General features: G+C 35.5%; 2 protein-coding genes across 2 annotated transcripts in view; both read left to right on the top strand.

The window, feature by feature from the left end:
- Nucleotides 1–3,940: 3,940 nt before the first annotated feature.
- Nucleotides 3,941–6,047, top strand: LOC142342726 (BTB/POZ domain-containing protein KCTD3-like). The gene has a single exon (XM_075394247.1). The coding sequence runs from the start codon at nucleotides 4,004–4,006 to the stop codon at nucleotides 5,990–5,992; it is 1,989 nt and encodes a 662-aa protein (XP_075250362.1). The 5' UTR covers nucleotides 3,941–4,003; the 3' UTR covers nucleotides 5,993–6,047.
- Nucleotides 6,048–10,641: 4,594 nt separating this feature from the next.
- The window catches only part of LOC142342724 (ubiquitin carboxyl-terminal hydrolase 15-like), a 79,080-nt gene continuing 67,985 nt past the window's right edge, over nucleotides 10,642–21,736 (top strand). Inside the window, exons 1-4 of the mRNA XM_075394245.1 lie at nucleotides 10,642–11,035; nucleotides 12,798–13,151; nucleotides 13,443–13,600; nucleotides 17,219–17,462. Of these exons, the coding sequence (XP_075250360.1) occupies nucleotides 10,645–11,035; nucleotides 12,798–13,151; nucleotides 13,443–13,600; nucleotides 17,219–17,462 (1,147 nt within the window). The 5' untranslated portion in view covers nucleotides 10,642–10,644. The remainder of the gene's footprint in view (nucleotides 11,036–12,797; nucleotides 13,152–13,442; nucleotides 13,601–17,218; nucleotides 17,463–21,736) is intronic.

Here is a 21,736-nt window from a genome sequence, read left to right as displayed (position 1 = left end):
AAAATGGTCAGGAAAATTCTATTGAAGACTGAAAGAGTGAAATTATTCAAATTGTTTATTCAAATATTGATTTTAACTTCAACTGTAAATTATGAAAAGCACATGTAAAGACCACAAATATAAGATTCTGGTTTTATTTGGTTCTAATAGGACGAATGACTGCTTGTTATTATAATTGTTTTGCACTAAAAATTTAGAATTGACGAATTTTTATCCTTTCAAAATGGTTGTTCATGAAAGCTCTAAGTTGATGCCGGTGATCTCTTCCAGTTATAACGAGGGCCACAATGAAATTTTTCGGCAATTTGTCTAGACATACTTGTTTTCACAAAATTTGATTTGAATTGGTTTGAATTTGCTTAAGATGTAGAGAGTGGGGAGAGATAAAGGCTATATTTAAAAATTCTCTACAAGAAAAAAGTTTGTTAGCTACGCCTCAAATAATAAATTCTTTGTTTTCGTTTTGAAGAGCCGCGAAATGAAGTGGGGCGAAGCTTTTCCTGACGTCAGGATGCTGTTGTAACTTTTTTGAAATATACACTCTTAGACTAAAATTCTTTGCAAGTATTTTCCCCTGTTCTTGATATATTCCCTTAAGATCACACCTAGTCACTGCTTGCGGTTTCACATCTTAACAAAGCAATTTAATTTGAACTTTTTTTTGAAATGGTTACAAAAAGTGCTATTAGTTTTGGAGATAATCAATTCAATAGTGCAACTTTCCACTTTTGTCTGCTTATATATAATTTTTGATGTTCGTTTTTCTAAAATTTATTAATTGCTCTCAAACGAAGTTTGTAGCAATTATATTAGTCTTGTCCGTCTTTTTTAATGCGATCTTTCGCTTGACCAATTTTTCGTCTGACGCTTTTGACTTTTCGTCCTCAAAAACGGGATAAACAGGTAGCGCCCAGCGGGCATTAAGTGCTCTTAGAGCCTTTCAGCTCTGTTTCAGCTCAAACTTTTTAGAGACTTATACTTATGGTTTGAAGGGCGGTTTTTAGAGGTTGAAGAGACCCCCACTGTTGAACCCCCCACTATCACCCCGCAATGCGCTACGTTCGAACAACCGCTCGGTAAAAACAGGCAATTTTATACCAATTTCCACAATTTTTTCAAGGTTATTGAAAATGTTTGTCATTTTTTGAGTTCTTTCAGCCCTAGGGGTCAAGGAACCCCTTCTACGGTTTTTAATAGGTTACTGCAAATTTTCTAGTTGCAGTGGAATGGTTTCAACATTTTAACATCACGAGTTTGAGCATTTTTTTGACAAACGTGCAATTTTTTGACATTTTTTTTCATTATTCAGGTAGTTCCAGATGCAGGGGCCAGAAAACGATTTATTATAAGTTACTGACAAATTTTTATTGGCCATGGAATAGTTTTTCAACTTTTAATAAGGAACTATGCTATCCCAGCTTCTTTGTTGTCTTTTTTGGCCCCAAATAATAATTGGAGGAAGGCGTGAGTAGTATCATTGGAAAACCTGTACTGTGTAGAATGTTTATGCCTATTCGTTTCGAATTTTGTTTTAACTGAGAAAATTCGTATGCAATGGAATAGCTTTCAATTTTTTAATTTGACAAATTTTAGCGATTTTTTTGACAAAACATTTTTTTTTCAAATTCTTAAAAATTTTTTGTCGGTTTTAGGTTTCTCCAGCTTCAAGAGCCGAGTAACCTCCTCTAGGGTGCGACAATATGTTACTGCATAGTTTATAATTGTAATGGAATGTTTTCCAAGATTTCAACACCACGAATTTAATCTTTTTTTTTTACAAAACTTGCAATTTTATTTTTTTTGACATTTATTGTCATTATTCAGGTTTTTCAGCCTAACACAAAATATCCGCAAGGGTCTGGCTACTGGGAAATGTTTTTTGGCCCTGGATTAGTTTTCAAATTTTTATCACAAATTTTAGTTTTTTATGCAACTTGCAATTTTTTCAAGTTTTTTGAGTTTGTTTTGTCATTTTTTAGGTTTCTACAGCCTCAATAGCCACATAATCTCCTCTTGCGTTAGAATGTAGGTTACTGCATAGCTTCTAGATGTAATGTAATGTTTTTCAAGATTTTAATATCAGCAATTTTTTAAAAAACATTTGCAATTTTTTCAAGTTTTTTAACCTTTTTGATTTTATCATTTTTTCTGGCACCAGGGTCCTAGTGACCTTCTCCATGGTTTGATGATCAGCTGTTGCATAGTTCCTAGAGCTAAGGGAACGGTTATCAATATTTAAATGACTCCAGCTTTAGCGTTTTATTGATAAAATTCAATTTGTTTTTCCTATTTTGTTAAAATTGTTAGATTTTGTTAAAAATTGCGATTGTTTTCAAATTTTTTTAAGTAATTTGTGTCGTTTTTTGAGTTTGACAATCATTACTGACCAATGAAGATTTTTCAAGTATTGGAGATGGGTTACCTGACAAAACTCCAGACTAAAAATAGTTCTGAACATTGCACTGCGAAATCTGGAACTTTTTAATTTTGCAATTTCTTGCAAATTTTTAAAATCAGTTTTTTATTTGATTTGTTTACTAACGAGGCCAGAAAACTAATAGTTGCAGAGTCGAATCAAGCTAAAAATAGCCTCAATAAACCGTGGCTAGTTACTGACGAAGCCAACCGCTTGCCGGTTGTTTGAGAGCAATTCGCCCGACGTTAGTCGGTTATGTTTTGAACTCTTTTCCAGTTTAAAAGAAAAATCTATTTTTCCAAACTGTTTTCAACAATTTTGTTTCTCTTTCTATCTTAAACCAAATTATAGTCACCAAATTGATTTGTTTGCCTACCTATGGCTTTTGTTCAGCTCTTTGTTCCGCTTTCTTGAGAGATCAGAGGTGCAATTTTTAACTTTGGTGAAAATCTTGATCACAAAAATTGTTACCGATCAATCTGAGGGGTTATACAATACGTAGTGCTCAAATGACTCAATGTCTCAAAATCAAACAAAACGTCACAGCGGGCAAAGCCTCCAGGACCAAGTTCATTGATCATCAAGCTATTTAATAATAATAATTCGTTTCTGCGTAATCGCAGTGGAGCAATATCAGGCTTTCAGTCTGGATTAACAGTAGCCTGTTCTCTTCTGTACCTTTCCTATTATTCTATACATCTCAGACTGTTCATTTAGTGAGCATGAATGCTCTTTTTTGGTGACTATGCCCACTTTTTGCGTCTGAAACTTTCACGTGGTACCATTATTGCAGCCAACTTTGGTCAGGCTATAGTCAACCTGAAGCAATGGTTAAGTAAGAGCTCATCCTCACACAGACAGCTTCACGGAGGCAGGGCTTCGAGCTATTGGCCTATTTCTGTTTCTTCTGAGAGAGCACTGATTCGATTTTTTTTCGCGAAGCCACGACAGTGGAACGCCAACCAGTGCTAAAAGCAATATTATTACATAAAGTTATTGTTAAATTAGATATTTTTATATAAAGTTTCAATGTTTTTCGTTTTGCGGTAGTATCTTTGTATTTCATCGTATCTTTTTAGTTCATTTTTTACATGTAAAATCAAATTCTCTGAACTTAGCAAGGAGAGGGACATGCATTTATTGTTATGTACCGAGCCATTTATTCTCTGATTGAGTGCAGTTTTTACTGAAAGTAAAAATAGGAAAAATGCTGAAGTTTTATTGAAAATAACCCTTTCTAAATCTTCTTTGTGTATATAAATTACAATTTTTCTATAGAATTATATTCAGTATTGCCTCACCAAATTAAAGGTAGAAAATTTGCGTAAAGACCAAGCATTGATTGTATTTTGGTTGTTGAAACAGTCCAGACAGTTTCTCACGACCGAAACTGCATCCGCTCAACGAAAGATCGGAACTGCAACTCTTGCCTATATTTTCGTTGCTGTATTAAAAAAGTGACCGAGCGTAATCTTTAACGGTCTTCTATCATCTGTCCGATTTTGTAGAAGGCAAGCAAACATTCAGTTCTGATGTTAAAACAATTAATCAGCGTGTTTCAGATCCATGTAGCACAGAAGCTGGAAAATGTCAGGTGCCAAAGAAACAAAGACCGTCGAAACACAGACCAGTCGGTTATCTCACGCAGACATAGAGGGGCAGCGGATAGTGAGACTGAATGTTGGTGGAAAACTATTCGTCACGTCTGCGCAGACGTTGAGCAATACTTCAACAGACAGTTTTCTGTCAAGAATTATTTCAGAGGTGCTACCGTCAACACGTGACGAAACCGGGGCTTTCTTTATTGATCGGTGCCCACTTCTGTTTGAGAAAATTTTGGCGTTTTTGAGAACCAAAAGAATTCGTCTTGGAGGCGTAGACATTGACGATATGCTGAACGAGGCAGATTTCTACGGTGTACAGCCATTAATTGATCGATTAAAAGTGTGCAAGAAACTAAAAGCTTCATCTTGTGGGAATTTAGCCTTTTGTGGTTTTATACCTGCATTAACAGATTCAGATGCCTCATCCGAAAATACAGTTTCTGATTCGGAATCGAACCAACGTCGGTCGGAAGAGGTTATAGCAATTTGTGCCACGGATAAATGGATAGCGGTTGCGTACGAGACTGGAGTTTCTTGTTATGCAACTCGGCAATTCAGCGGTGAAGCTTGTCCTAATAATTTTTCAACCTGGTTTCAACCAGTAACGGAAGGTCGGCCAGCGTTTCTGGCGCTGAAAAGTTTGAAACAATCCTCGCGTGAAGAACGGTCGGAGCAATTGATAATTGCATGTGTAAGTGACAAGTGGGAACTTTTAATTTGGAAGCAATTTGTGGATTTAGACAGTGTTCAATCATCACCTGTTCAATTTGTAGGAAAGTTTGAACTCTTTCCAGACGTTGATGCGTTGGTATTCGCAGGAAGACGACAAATCATTGCTCTTAACAATGATGGGAACTTTGCAGTGTGGCATTACTCAAGAGATTTTCAGCAGCAGAAGGTAGAACCTATTTCAAGCTATGACGCATGTGGCCCTATGATGTTTTTCGGGCACAAAAATGGATTGATTCGTTATTTCAATGCTGAAACCTTGCCCGTTCGACTTGAAGATAACAAAATCATATTAACAGATCTGTTCCACGATCACGAAAATGATGCAATAACAGCTCTCAATGTTAGATTTTCATCAAATAACAGTGTTATTGACTTGGGACCGATGGAAAATCAGTTTTACTTTGAAATCGCTTATGGAACATCAAGCGGGCGAGTGAAGCTAATATCCGAACATGCCGAAACCATTGGACAAGGCCCTCAACTTTTGTTCAGTTTCACCGTACACAGATCACCAGTCACAAAAATTTTACTTTCAGAAAACCATTTAGTTTCAAACTGCGCAGATTTTAATCATGTAAGATGCTGGCAAGTCAGCAGATTTAGAGGTCTGTTGTCCAAAAATCCACTGCCGATGCCCCTTGCAAGCTTCAAAATGCTACATTTGGAACCTAGTTTGTCAAGTCACGCTTACATGGCTGCCAATCCTATTGGACCGCATTTGCTGTCCGAATCACAAGCTTGGTACCTTCAGAAAATCACACCAGGTGCTACAGAAATGTATGTTATATCTGCTCTAACGGGTGAATGTATTCACAGAATTGGCTCAGTTGACTGCAGTCCCATCACTTGTTTCTCAATCACTGAAGAATGGAGAAGGGTGGGTAACCCTACGCAGTATGTATTCACGGGTCACAAAAATGGAACGATACAAGTTTGGAATCTGGCGGCGGTGAGGAATACTAATAATACCTCGCACGGTAGCATACACCCTGGTAGTGAGCAGTATTCATTGTCGCATGTCTCGACGAATATTAACTCACATCAGTTATATGGTCGTGATTCTTTCATGAGTCCGGTGTCGGAAATGCATAATCAGCAATTGAGGGCAATCAAAAACCCGGTTTCATTTTACCCAACTGTGCCTAATGAACTGCATCCAGCTAAACCCAGCCATCCAACTATTGATGATATTTTGAAGATGCTGGATTTCTATGACGTCGCCGAAACGCCCTCGTGCTAAGCATGCCGATAATAAATTTCTATTAGTTAGTTGATAATATATTTTTTGCCAAATACTCTTTTCACTTGTCAGAGCTATAATCAGCATAGAATCTGAAAAGTTGTGAGATCTGAGGGGTCGCCTCTGAATTGCTATGTATAAATTTTGATGTAAATGACTTTTAGATAACAGTATTTGTGATAGTATAGGTAAATGTTAGTTGGAAATATGGGTCATTGTTATAAACGCAGCATAACGTCTTTTTTTCGGAAAGAAAGTGAAGCCAGTCTTCAATTTTTCCATTAATGTGAAGTTTTTCCTGAACTAATACATTGCAAAGTCAAAATTGCTTGCGTTTTGGACAATTTTAAATACATTTGATAACAAGGATGCTTGATAATGATCTTTTTGGAGATTGCTCAGATGATTCTTATAGTTAATTTCTCTTAGTTGATTGATCGCATCTAACAACAAAATGACCTATTAGACGTACTTTTGACAGCTGCTTTTAATTGTAGGATTTCGTTTTTGAGCGAGCAGTATTTCCTCAATTTCTATTGCAGACTGAAATCTGGATTAGGGTTGGCCAGATTTTTCAGACATATGCTTTTATGCCTTACTAAAGACAAAAGAAGCTGGAACATAGAAATGTTTAGTTTTTGTTCGAGAAAATGTTTTTTTTCTCAGCTTTAAATTTCTCCGAATCTTTTAAAATAATTTCAAGTTGTTTCTAATTCAGGAATAGTTCAAAAAAAATTAAAGCCGAGTTGTTTGTTCGTGGGCGCCGCAAAACAAAATTTGTGGCGCTTTCATTGGCAAATTAATAATTTTTGACTCGAAGAGTTGTTGGGATTTCATGTTTTCGTGAATCGAAGAGGCATTTCGGTTTTCTGTTTTTCTGACTCCAAAATGTGCATTGACGGAACAGTGTCATTTTTTGTTCCGACCCCACTTTTAGTGGGGGGAACTATATACTGAAATGTTTTTTTTTGTTCAGACAATTTTGGCCGATCGATATAATCATCGTAGAGAGTTGTGAGTGGTATTATTAGAAAGCCAGTCCAGCGTAGAATATCGAATTTAAGATTTTTTTGGTTTTCAGTTTTTATAGGGAGTTATCGATGTCTAAAATTTTGTGAATAGTAGACGATATTCCCTTGTTTTTTATTCACATTTTCATATTGAGCAAATTTTCGTTATTTTTGCTAAAATATGTTAAAATTGTTGAGGGTAGTGTTAGTGATCTTATCTCAAAAAATAGAGGGGGGTTGCTGAATTGATCGTGCTGAGCTTTTTGGCTAAAATTTAGGCTAAATTTTTCAAAATTCAGACATTTTTTGTCAAAAAATGGGACCAAATATGCTTTTTAGCCAACTTTCTCTGAATTTGCTGGAAGTAAACACCTTAAAATTCCAATCATATAACTCGTAAGCTTAAAAAGAGAGCTAGCTGCAATCCCGCTGGCTATAAGAGTCTTCTGAAATTATAGTTTTGTCAGATTTTCGCAAATTTAATCTCGATAATTAAACGAAATGCACTATTTATTTTTGATATACTGAAAATTTTTGTCTAAAAATTGATCAGTTTCGCGACCACTCGAAGAGCTGAGTGTTTCCGTTTTCAGGGCTGATATTGATCTCAACATGGATCTTCACGTTTGATTTTAATGGAGCGCCGCCTTTTTAAAATAATCATTTCCGCATTTAATTTTTTATGCATATTACTGACAAGAATTGCAAATCAGGGTTTTTTAACAGATACTATTTACAGAAAATAGGGCTCAACGACCATATATAATGGTCTCAGAGTAAAACTCGTGGTTTTCTTGTCTTTGACCAATTGTTTTGTAAGATTTTGTGGATTTCTTATGTTGTGCATTCATTTTTTGAACTTTTTGTAGTCCGACTTAGTCACCCCAACCAAAGATCCAAATGGGTTACTAGGAGTTATATGCGAACCAGACAATGCTTTCAGTTGCTACCTAATGTCTCTTATGACTTTAAATGTTTTTGTTTTAAGAAAATGTCGGCGAACTTTTGAACTTTGCTACTATTTTTCTCTATCTCTCAGCTTCGGGCATAGTCTTAGTAAAAACAAGCAAAGACCCATTTCTTGGTGGCTACTAAATTATTGTGTGTAACGGTTTTTTATTTAACTGATGGATTTTTGGTTTTGAGACTACGAGTTTTTCTTTTTTTTTGAGCTTATTCGCAGATTTTAGGAGTTCGTTTTGTTTCGTTGTCGAATTATCACATTATTGACAGGTCCACTTGAAGGAAAACATAGTTGGGAAAGTGAAAAAAGGCGCATCTGAGTATGTCAATTGTTTTTGTTTAATATTTGCACTTTTGGGCTGAGACACAGTTCTCTAGCAAAAATTAATGATTTTTTTTAAAAAAATTTTGCGTATGTTTGTTCCTTTTAATTGTTGTACGGCATATGCATGATAGATCTCAGTTGCTTCCCCTGGACGTATAACAACCTATTTAAACCTCTCAGTATCTAGCTTTTTCTTTTAATGACCTGTTTTTTCAATTTTCCATTTTGATTTGATTTTCGTCACCATCAACTCGATCTCTCTAATAAGAAGTCTCAATTACTTTTGATGATTCAATAATTATTTTCTCGTCTGGTTATATGTTTTGACTGATTGCTTGGACCGTTTAGTTTCATAAATTAAATTTTGAGATTTCTAATCTTTTCAGTTTTTGGTTTACTTTTTCTTGTCATTTCTATGTAGTTATTTCTATCTCTCGCAGATAAGATCTGATAAACATAGTGCCTTGAACACTGTGGTGTCGTAAAATTGTTTGAAGTTTCGGCTTCTGCCTGTATTTGTTATTTTGTAGTCTCGCTTGGTCTCATTAATGACAGGCCCAATTGGCTTTCTGAGGTGTTGCATCGTAACTGCTCTTTTTGTTGAAATCTTATGTCTGTGGTTGCTCATGAAAAAACTGGTTTTCAGAAGCATAATTGAATGTTTGAGCTTCGCCATTTTTTTTATTTGTTGTTGGCGGATTTGCAGCTTAGTCTCTGTAAAGACAGGTGAAAACCCGTTTCTAGTAATTTAATTGATTACGGTTATAGTTTCAACCAATTGTTTCTCGGCTTTGTTACTACTGTTAATACGAAATTTCATAACATGTTTGAGATTTTTGTATATTTGTACACTTAAAAGATCTTTTGTTTTCTTGTTAAAATATAACGTTAATGGTATGTCACATTGGCTTAGAAATTTCGGGCAATGGAAAATTTTTATTGCTCTCAGTGACAATCTTATGGTTTTAACGGCTTCACTGCCATTTTGTGTAAACCTTAATATTGCCGGTATTTGTCCTTCTTTTTGTAGTACTATGACGTACACTGGATAATGACAAGTCTCAGTTGCTTTTTATGGAGACATAAATTTAGTTTTTAGTGATTTGGGTTAATATCGAATGATATGAATCAATTTTTGAAATCAATTGTTTTCAAAAATAGAAACGTATTTATGAACTTGGCACTTTTTTGCTTTTTTGCCGACCCGTTGCCCAGTCGCATTGAGAACAGGTCCCATATTTTTTCTAATGAAGTATAGATTAATTTTCTTTTTAGGTTTTATCTGATGCAAGGTTGATTTTGTTATGATTTTTTTAAAGTAGAGACATCGAGTTTTGGTCGTAATTTTTGTTTTTTATTTGATTTTTATTATTGTCTTTTCCAGTAGTCCTATTAAGAACAAGTTTTAACGGCCCTCTGGCGTGGTCTTATTGTATTCCATTAATGGTTTATTGAACGATATGTATTTTTGTGAAATTTTTCTATCTGTTCATCATTTGGTAGCCAATTAAATCAAGAATGTGGATGAGCGGAGTCGGAACATTATGTGCGTACGCACATTACCGAGCCTCCTTGTAATTTTTTAAATCACACTGCTTCTCTTTATCTCAAAATAACTCTGTGAAATCTAAAGGATGTTCTAGAAGAAAAGGATCAAGCAGAAATTTTGCATAAACAAAAGACACACGTGTTTACAATAATTGCTCTCGAACGAAGTTTGAAGTAACTATTGTAAACGCGTGTCTTTTGTATGCAAAATTTCTTCTTGGCCGTTTTATTCTAGAACATTCTTTCAATTTCACTGAATTCTTGATTTTTGGCTGGCGCTAAATTTAAGTTGCTCTTAATGAGAAATTAAGTGTTGTAAAAATAAAACCAATTTTTAACTGCGAGGGCAAAAGGGTCTGATAGCCGAGTGGTAATTGCTTCAGTCTCGGACGCAGGAGGATCGAATCTGTCCCCAGTAGGTTTTTCTACACTCATAACGAAAAGAGAATTTCGTTCGAGAACATTGAACATTTCATTCGGCGTTGGTTGGTTTGTTTTAATGGGAGTATTTAATGTGCAATCACAATAGCTTCCTCTAATTGGAAGTTATTTGAGGGTAGATTCAGGAATCAATCTGTAAGTTACGCAAGTTGTTTTAAGCCAAGTTAGGAGGTCACCACGAAACTTGAAAATGTAATTTTTTTGTGGGTCATAGTGCTCGATGGATTTTTTAGACTACTGATCTACGTAGCTGCTATTTTCTGGCAATCTATCACAACTGTTTCAGAGAGCTGTTTTATTTTGTGGAGTTCAAGAAATAATTTTGACGGTTGAGCGCGATAACGAAATTTGATTTCAGGTTGATAATGGTTGAGAACACTTCTGCTCCTATCTCTAACAACAATGTCGGTGACGTGAATGATGTTGACATGAACTCATACACCAACGGAGTGGACGCATCACCTGAGAAAGAAAAGTTCAAAAGTATCAATAACAACAACAATAACAACGTAACCAAAATTATAGATAAAGAAGAGGAGGGGGATGTTGTAATTCCCTCGCCGCCTGAACAGAAGACACAGATTGATGACCTCTGCAGGAGGACAATGAAGTTGGGAGAGAAATGGTACCTCGTGAGTTGTACCTGGATGCGGGCGTTTAAAAAGTACTGCGACTCTTACGAGGATGAAACGAGTGCTACCTTGTACAAGCGTACACACCCAGGACCAATTAATAATACTGATATCGTGTATTATGGTTAGTTACTCTTCAAAATATCTTTAGCTCTTACTTGAGAGATATCAGTTCATTTTCATAAATTCAGCTCGTGTAATCGGAAGTAATACGAAATAATCTTGATCTCATTTACTGTTTAACGTTATTGTTAGATGTTTTTAAGGTCGTGGTAAGCAATTTTTGCAATCCCTGCCTCACATCCCAGTGTTGCTTGAAAGCCGCGAATTCGCTACGGGCACTTTTAAAGGAGAAACTTTGCGGGCTTTTGTCTCAAATGACGGAGGTTGCATTTACTTTTGCAACTGCTAAAAACAAAATAAGGCGATTGAAAAATTTTTGGGCTGGGCAATAATGCGTATCTTAAAAATAAAAAATGATTGGGGCTTTATTCGGCGATTAACCAAACTTAAGGTGAGAAATCTTTATGAATGACACATTATTTCGTCCGTTGTGTATATGTACAATAACTTTTTACTCGTTTGCATCTATGTTAGTTCATTAATGCTTTGTTTTGTTTCCACGGAATTTGGCTTGAACTAATTACGCTTTTTATGCATAAATGTGTTTCAAAAATATCAATTTACCGGCGTAATTATTATACATCTACTGATAGATCATTGAAGAAATTAAAGAAGAACAAGGGGATGTTATTAGATGCAAAGATCTGAATATATAAATTAACAGAGTAATAAATTTACGATGGTTCTGCGGAGAAAGTGAATCAACTCCGGGAAATTTTGTTAATCTGGCGTCGATAAAGTTTTCAATGCTTGAACGTCTCTTGCTGAAAGCATCTTACGGGATGAACAAACAAGTTGTTTAGAATGTTGTGATAATTCTTTCTCACCTGTAATCTAGCTCCTGATTATTAACTTGAATCCAGGCACTAGCAAATTTATATCCCTCCCCTTGTCCTATTTATTCCAATTTAGTTCAATTATAAAAGCACTAGTGTATTATAAAGCTGCAATTCTTTGTTAAAAATGTATTTGTGCTGTTACAAGGATTCTTAAATCATACTTTTAAATTATTTGACAACTTTCCTCGTACGTTCCCTTTGAAATAGCCTCAAATTTTGGAACAAGGAAGCAAGCGTTGTTGCTGTGAACTGAAACAACAATAGAACTTATTTGGGAAAGAAAGGGCCGCCGGCCTGAACAAACACTCTGCGGTTGGTTAGGATTGGTCTGTTCGCTTTTTCCTGGCGGTGTGGTGGGTTAAGGAGATTGAACCATGTTATAATTTCCAGGGTATGTTCCTTAATTTTCCATTGTCCTTAGTCACCCAAATTCAAGTCTAAATCTTATGACTATAGACGAAGTGGATTAAATTTCGCAAATTGCGTCAAATACAAGTGCAACTAACACCAACGCACCCCGCTCACGCTTTATCTGTGTTGTTTACCGAAATATTGACATTAAAGAAAGTGGTTTGGTTGTTGTGAGTTTATTTGCATTGTTCATTAGCGCTGATTTAACCGGAAAGAATGAGAGGAACTTCAAACTTCACCTATTAATTACTGCGTTTCTTTATCGATAGCGTTTCGGGTTGCTACAAATGATAATTACGCTTTAGCTGAGGTTATTTTTATTCAACTCAAGTCTTCCCTTTTTGAGCAGACTGAAAAAAATAATCACTTATTGATCTCATAGTTTGCCTTCTTATTTTGATTCAGTCTTGTCTTGTACGTTAACTAATAGTTATTGTCTCCAGTACCTCCAAATTTAGAAATTAATTTTTCTGCTGACGAAGTTAATTGTTGTGAGCTGAAGTGGTGATTTAGATGGTAGAGGAGTGAAAAGCAGCCTTCTGGAAAACGTCGACTTCGAACTGGTGCCCGAAGACTGTTGGAAACTTCTGTTGTCCTGGTACGGAGTTGTCCCTCGTTCTCCCAAAGCAGCAGAACTGATCGAGGATACGACTGCAAGTGACATAGAAGCAAGAATCGAAAAGTTACACGCGGAGTTGGAAGCTGACCCGGGTGCACCTTTTGGGGAAGTTAGGAGGTTTGTCATTGAAGAGGGTTGCTACATCAAGTTTGTCAAGATTGAGGTCTACTACTTGGAACTGCACATCTACAAGTATCCGGATCATAGATTCGGCAAAAAGTTGAAAATGAGCAAATCTAACACAATTGGTAAGTCGTATGCAAGAGCATTTAATCTTAATCATTCTGGGATCTAGTGTATTTGTTCTAGATATCTAGCTCTTGTTGAAAGAGATGATCTCAATGATACAATAAAGACTACTGTGTCAACAATTACATGGCTTCATATTTTGCGTCTAAAATATTCTCAAGTTGGGAGTTTCCCCCCCCCCCATTATCTTCGATGCTATAGTTGCGAATTAAAAGAAATCACGAGCTATTTTGCTCTTCACGCGACAAATGTCACTTCATTTACGCGCGCATTTTATGCTCGTGTTTCAGATCAGCTCACACAAAAGTTAAAGTTCATATATGGAATTGAGGACGCAAAAAACGTGAGATTGTACGGTAACTTTGGCTCAGAGATGCACGAGATATCCAAAATGTCCGCTACTCTACAAGACGAAGGATTATTTTCAAACCAGCAGATCACAATTGAGGTTAGAGAAAGATCAATACTTAACTGTTACTATTTGTAATTAAATGCTCTCAATTATATTAGTCCTGTGGTCTTTTTATGCAATTTTTTTGCTTGACCGATTTTTCGTCTGACGCTTTTGACTTTTCGTGCTCAAAAAAGGGATAAACAGGTAACGCCCGGAGGGCATTAAGGGCTTCTTAAGCTGTCTGTTTATATAGCGGATGTGTCTCGCTGTGGTATGCCTCAGCGTTTGGACTCGTACCTGTACTTTTTGTCATGTTTACTCCATGAGTCAATTGACTCTTAAGGTGATGTAATTATTATGGCATCATTATTAATTGCAGTCGACCAATGCTCGTAGAAATTATTAATGTCCTATGTGTATTTCTCATGAGACATGTTGGATTTCTGTTCATTGAATTTATCGCGCATGACTTGTCAATTTTTTTTAGTGATTCAAATTGATTTCATCTGGCAGCTGTCTGCCGCTTATGTGTAAGATCAACCTGTTGGGCTGGGATGAACAAAATGTATAGGTGTTAACAAGGAGCTCGTTAATGTGCGTAAACACATAATGTTCCGACCCCGCTCATCCACATTTGACTTAATTGGCTACTAATGATAGAGATGGAAAACTTTCAAAAAATACGCATCGTTCAATAAACAACCCATGAAATACGATAAGGCCACGCTAGAGGGCCGATGAACGTTGTTGATAATAGGACTGCTAGAAAGGACAATAATATAAATCAAACAACAAATATTATTTTCGACCAAAACTCGATGTCTATAATAAAAATCAAAATCAAGCTCGCATCAGATAAAAACCAGAACAAAACAATTTAAGCAATTACTCTTTAGAAAAGATATGGGATCTGTCCCCCGTGCGACTGCTTAACAGGTTGACAAAAAAGCTCCAATAGGTGCGAAGTTCAAAAATACTTTACCATTTTTGAAAACGATTATTTTCATAGTTATTAATGTCATTAGACATCAACTGAAATCACTCAAATGTTCATTTATATCTACATAGAAGCAATTGAGACAATTCATTATCCAATATGCGAAAAATTTCAGACAGTGGGTTCAACGTTTATTGTCTTATTTTAAAAAGAATCCAAAAATGCTTTGAAATGTAATTATATAAAAATCTAATATTTTTTGAAATCTCGTAGTAACAGTAGTAACAAAGCCGAGAATTAAATGTTTGAAGCGAAAACTGTTGTAAAGATTAAATTGTAGCTCACTGGAAGCGGGTTGTGACCTATGTTTACATAGACTGAGCTACATATCGACCGAAAAACTATTTAAAAAAGACGAAGCTCAAAAACCGAAATTTATTTTTGAATACAAATATTTTCAAGTCATAACAGACGTAGCATTACAACTAAAGGTAATGGATTAAGTTTCAACACCTCAGGAAGCCAATTGGGCCTGTTAATAATGAGACTAAGCCAGGAGCCCACAAAAACAAATACATAACGAAGCCAAAACTTCAAACAATTCTGCATGACACCGTTCAAGGCACTATAATTATAAGATGTTACCTGCAAGAACTGTTAATCATAACTTTACCTTCATCTTAACATCATTGAGTCTTCCTTATAAAATGACTACTTGATATGACAACAAAAATAAACCCAAGAACTGAACAGTATAGAAATCTCGAAAACTTTCTATAACACTAAATGGTCGCAGCAATCAGTCAGAACGTATAACGAAGTGCGAAAGAAACGTTTGAATCAACTAAAGCAATTGAGACTTCTTATGAGTGAGATTGAGTTACATGGTGACGAAAACAAAAGCAAAAAGGAGACAGATGAAAAAAGTTTTTTTTTTTAATTTAATTTGAAAGTCATTCATACAAACAGCTATAAACTGAAATATTTATTCGTCTTGGGATGCAAGTAGGATCTGTCGTTATCGGGTATATGCCGTCCAAGAACAAAAAGAAAAACAAAGTGTGCAAAATAAAAAAAACCATAAAGTTTTGCGAGATAACTGTGTCCCACCCCAATAAGCATAAAGTATCCAACAAAAACAATTAACATATCCAGATACGCCTTTTCCCAACGTTGTGCATTTCCCCTGCAATGCCTTCTTTTAATTTTACTTGTCTATAATGTGGTAACTCGACAAGGAAAAAAATGAACTCATAAAATATGCAATTATATCAAAAATAAAAGAAAATTTAAAGACGGGTAGTGCCAAAATAAAGAAACCTTTAGTTGAATATAAAACAGTTACCAACATTAAGTTATAAATCACAGGAGGTCGGTTTCCACCTATTTTTACTGAGACTGCGCCTGAAGTTTAGAGAAATAAAATAAAGTAGTTGCAAAGTTCAAAAATTCACCGGTATTTTCTCAAAACAAATGTATTCAAAGTCATAATAGACATTAGATAACAACTAAAAAAATGTCTAGGTTCTTTTATACCTTCTAATAGCTAACTGGATAATTGATTGGGGACACTAGGTTATTGTGCTACAAAAGGTATTAGAAATGAAACCAAAACGCAAGAAGTCCATAAAAAATTTACGAAAACAGTTGGTCAGAGCCATAAAAACCATGAGCTTAATTCTGAAACCATAATACAATCTCGATGGGTCTCGTTTATTGTAAATGGTATCTGTTATTATTTGTGACCTTATTTGAAATTCTTGTCCGTAATTTACATAAAAAACATTTACATAGCGGAAATATTTTGAAAAGTGGTCGTGCCCTATTAAAATATAAAAGAATTTTATAAAGATCCATGGTGAGATAAACATCAACCCAGATTTTGCTGCGCATCTAACAAACCGCTAAATTGTTGAATGTGTGCGAAGTAGATCAATTCTGTACAAAATTTTTCAATTTGTCAAAACTAATGCATTTTGTATAACTATCGAGTTTAAATTTGCAAAAAAAACGGCACAGTTATAATTCCAGAAGACTCTTAAAGCAAGCGGGAGTACAACTAGCTCTTTTTTGAGCCTCAGAAGAATATGGCCGCGGTTTTAAGGTGTCTACTTCAGCGAATCCAAAGCAATTGTGCTAAAAAAAGCCATTTTTTCGACGAAAGTCTGATTTTTTTAAAAAAAGAATTTAGCATAAATTCGAGCCTAAAAACTCATATCGAACAATTCAGCTATGATCCATTATCTTTATAGATAAAATCAATAACACTACAGCTAACAATTTTAACATTTTAACCAAATTGACGAAAATTTGGTCGGAATTGACGAAAATTTGGTCAAAAATGAGAATAAAAACAGCTGAATTACGTCTAATATTCACAAAATTTTAAACCTCGATAATTGAAAAAAATTTTTATTTCCATATTCTACGCTGGACAGGCTTTCTAATGATGCCACTCACAACTCTGTACGGTTATTATATCGATCGGCCAAAATTGTCTGAACAAAAAAACTCAGTTGAGTATATAGTTCCTCCCCCCTCAAGAGGGGTCGGAACAATTAATGTTAATCAGAGTTAAATTTTTTGTATGACCTCAATTGCACCGCACACCAAAATGCAGAGTAGACAGAAGGTTGTAGAAATGTTGGAGTATCCTTTGCTTAATTTGTTTCCCTTTCCGGCACTGAAGAGATAGCATTAATAGCTTTTTCAGCTCTAGGAATGTAAAATTTCAGGTGCAAAACGAAGATGGGAGCTGGCCTAAGAAAGCGTCAGTGTCAAATAGTCTGTCGTCAAGTGCATCTACGTCATCATCCACTTCCAAACTGTTCAGCTCATCCAGTAGCACCTACTCCTCCCTCACCCCTAACTCTAATGTGCCTGGTCTCTGTGGGCTGTCAAATCTGGGCAACACCTGTTTCATGAACTCCGCCCTCCAGTGCATGAGCAATGTGCCCCCACTAACTCAATATTTCAAAAGTTAGTGTCCCACTTTTGGCTTTATCGGTTCATCGTGTGAGCCTTATGACCATCGTTGAATGTACAATTCAACGAAGCTGCTGAGAAGAGACATAATCATGATATAAAGCTACCTCCTCTGAAAGTTCTCTATTCACAAAGCACAGGGGTGTTGGTAACTTTAGAGATAATAAAATATTCATCAACACTATTTCGAATATTTTTTTCTGTTCGCCTCAACTTTAAGCCCACTAATGTTGATAATTTTTTCTTGTAACAATTGTTGCACTAAAATTTTTCCCAAAAATGTATCGATATTTTTGATTTTCAAAAAACTTTGAAAACATTTTTTAACCAGTATCTGTCCCACTACTAGTTAGAAACCACAGCTTTTGTTGTTCTACGGTTTAACAAATTAAAAGCTTAAAGCAAGCACTTCTCGATTTCAAATGTGTCCATAAAACTTTAGAAGGCTCATTTTTGCCTACTGTAATTTAATTTGTTTTCTGATATTCCAAGCTTTTTAAACACACTTAGATTTTTTTAAATTTTAATGTTGTTCCTCTGTTCCTAGTTGCACAAATTTTCTTAAAAAATCTAGTGACTAATTTTGAATTGTGTTTACAAGGCAAACCGCACATTTAGAATCAGTGTGACCTCTTATTGGTAAACTGTATAGGAGTTGAATAAATTGCAACTAGCAGTTTTGATTTTTGAAGATATTTCTTTAGAATTTGTTTCATTGCTGAGTTGTTCAAAACTTATTCTTTTTGCCATTTTGTTTTGAATTTTGGATTTGAATTTGCCATTTTCTTAGTTTTGAATTTGCCATTTTCTCAGTTTTGTATTTTCCATTTTCTCAGTTTTTAATTTGCCATTTTGTAAGTTCTTATTCATTTTGTAAGAACTTAGCCTAATTGTTGTGATAAACTTATTAAATAGCCTTGCTATTTCTTAAGTTTATCACAAGACTGTCTTTCAGATACTTGTGAATGTTACAATAAATGGTTCTCTTGCTCGGAGCCAGTTGTCTATTGAGAGCTCTACAGAAGTCACCAGGCTGCATTGGGGAAAATCAAGCTTTCGCAAGGAAATCACTGAGCTTCAATCATAACTCCCGAGACAAACTCAAAAATGTTCAACTACTGTTAGATAGAGGTATTCTCCAGCACAGGTCAGATGTGGTTATTTGGCATGACGTGATTAGTAATTCAATCACACCTCACCACTCAAATAGCAACACTGCTTTGAGTAAAGAAGATTTATTTCATGCTCTGAAAAGATTTGATTGCAATGTAGTAGGTTTTGTTTATTTGCAAAGAAAAGGAACTCCAGACATTTTTGACGAATTGTGTAACTTAAAAGTTGGGCGAGTTATTAACGAAAGGAGACATTTGCTACCGAAATTCAAACAGAAACAGAAATGGTATGAAAACCAGCTAGCTGAAGTCCATCCTCACGTTTCGATTGAACTTAATTTTATTAATATCATACTGCGAGAAAAAGCAAATTTGCACAAGTTGACCTTGAAAAATAGATCGAAAACTCGAAAACGCAAGAGCAGACCAAGGAAAAACAAAGCGAAAAAGAACAAGAAAAAGAAAAAGAAGCCCAAAAAAACTTGCCAAGATTAATCGTGGAATTTTTAAATTAATATCTCTTTATTTATTGTTTTGTCTTATTGTTAACTAGCTCTTGGTCAAAGGCCAGTTGTATACTTGTAAGCTTACGGTACACGTTTTCTTTTCTTTCAGCTTGGGAGGATCTCTAGCCGTCTCTGAGTCCAGCGGGCTTGAGGCAGTCCGGGGAGCCACCTGAGTTGAAAGACTTTTTTTCATAGGACTAAGCTTAATTAAAATCCAGAAGTCTCATTTTACCTTATTGTTGAAATCGAGCTTCAGCTTTGTTAAACTATAAATTATATATAAAAAAACTAAGTAGTAACTTTGCAGCAGAATTCTAAACTCCAACCGATTTTTTTTCTCAAAATAAAACCGTTTATTCCTCCTTTATCATGTCCGATTCCAATCCAGACAGCAGTCCGCTGAATGGTGTCAGTAACAATGCATCTGAAGAGCTACAGAAAGAGGTTCCACAATTGAAGTTTTTGGGACTCACACCATTGGCAAGCATTCAACAAGAAAGTAAACCCACTCCAAGTCAGAAGAGGCCGCTCTTGGCACTAAGTCCAGCAGGAGAAACAGAAGAGAAGCAAGAGCTACAAAATACAATCCAAGAAGGGATCAAAGAAGCAATCAACGATATTTTTCCTAGCCTCATAGACAAACTAAAAACTGACTTAAAGACGACAATTAACGAAATAGTTGAAGAGAAGTTTCAAAAATTCGTTGAAGAAAGTAAAACAGTGTGGCGAAGAGTAATAGATGAAAGGATTGCCGAACTGGAAACAATGCTGACACAGACCAGCGAGAGAATGATAGCTTCCAAAATCTCAGAGATGACCACTGATATCCACCGTAAAACTGACGAAAATATTGCGAGGTTTATCACTGAAATTGGAACAACCACCAACTCGGAGGACACTGTGACAGATCTCAAGATGCTCTCTCAAACAGAGCTTCTAGAAACGTACAATCGTCGTGATAATGTTAAAGTTTTTGGACTTTCTGAAACAATCGATGAAAGTGGAAACACGGAGACTAATGCTCAAACAGCGCAAGCGTTCTTGGATGTAACAGCTGACCTAAATGTTAACGTTGATGCTACTGACATATCAATTGCTCATCGACTTCCTTCTCGATACAAAAACAGACCAATCATTGTAAAATTTACTAGACGCATCAAGAAAATCGAAGTTCTCAAAAACAAACGTGCCTTAGAAGGAAGCCCCTCTTTCTACAATGTTACAATACTTGAAGATGCAAGTAAACCCAGGCTTAATTTTCTCAAATTAATGAAAGGTGACGAACGGATCTCGTCATCGTTCATACGTGATGGGGTCATACACTACAGGTGGATGGACGGAAAGATGTACAGAATCAACAACTTATTTGAAGGTGGTTTGTTCCTCAATTATTCTTAAACAACATCCAACAGTGCTTCAAGTCACCTCAAAATCCAGATACAGAACGGACGAATCAGCCCTTTCGTGAAACGTAAAAAGAAAGAAGAGGTAATTAACGAAACTGAAATTAACACGCAAAGGAAAGATTTAATAATTTTTCATCTCAATGTAAGATCATTAAAAAAACACCTACTAGATCTTGAATCTCTTATTTTTAGCTTAGATAAGCTGCCTCACATTATCTGCCTAACTGAAACCTGGTTGTGTGACGATGATGAAATAAAACAATATCTGTTACCGGGTTTTAGATCCCATATCCAGAAGAGTAGAACATCCAGGGGAGGTGGTGTAATGATTCAAACCACAAGTTCATGCAAAATTCTGAAAGAAAAATCAATAAACTTTGAAGAGTCTGTCTTTGCTGAAATAGAATTCTCTGAGGCAAAACTAAATCTTGCGGTGATTTATAACAAACCTAGGGAAAACAAAATGAAATTTGTTGATAATCTTAATACTTTTCTAGAAGCCAACCAATCCCCTTCATTTCCTTTAATCATATGTGGTGATTTTAACATTGATACATTAAGAAAAGTTCTGAAAGAAAAATCAATAAACTTTGAAGAGTCTGTCTTTGCTGAAATAGAATTCTCTGGGGCAAAACTAAATCTTGCGGTGATTTATAACAAACCTAGGGAAAACAAAATGAAATTTGTTGATAATCTTAATACTTTTCTAGAAGCCAACCAATCCCCTTCATTTCCTTTAATCATATGTGGTGATTTTAACATTGATACATTACAAGAGAATGCTTTGTCAAAAAACTATCTGAATTGTATATCATCTAATGGTTAATTTTTGCAAAATCAGCAACCAGGGAAACGGATACCAGTTCCACTTGTCTCGATCATTTCGTGTATCAAAATATTAATCTGTTAAACTGTGAAATTCTAAAAAATCAAACTTTTTCAGACCACGATCCAATTATTCTAACATGCGGACTTTGTTTGGAACCTGAAGGTAAAACTACGTTTCGAAACACAGCTTTTCTGAAAAATCCGAGCACTGTAGAAAACTACGTAGAAACTCTCCGGGTGGAAATATCGGAGTGTAGTGGAAAATTGCTGAGTGCTACAACTTGCTCAGAAGCTTTCAATGTTTTTAATGAAACTTTTCTTAAAGTCACTGATAGATTTGCCCCAATCTGCAATTTCCCACCCAAAAATCTGCTGCCAAAATGGCTCAATAAATCTTTGCTTAAAATCAGGTCAAA

This window comes from Convolutriloba macropyga, chromosome 7 (assembly GCF_964194025.1).
Source record: "Convolutriloba macropyga chromosome 7, txConMacr16.3, whole genome shotgun sequence".
NCBI lineage: Eukaryota > Metazoa > Xenacoelomorpha > Acoela > Convolutidae > Convolutriloba > Convolutriloba macropyga.
The sequence above is the reverse complement of the archived record's forward strand: the minus strand, read 5'-3'. Positions and strand labels throughout refer to the sequence as shown.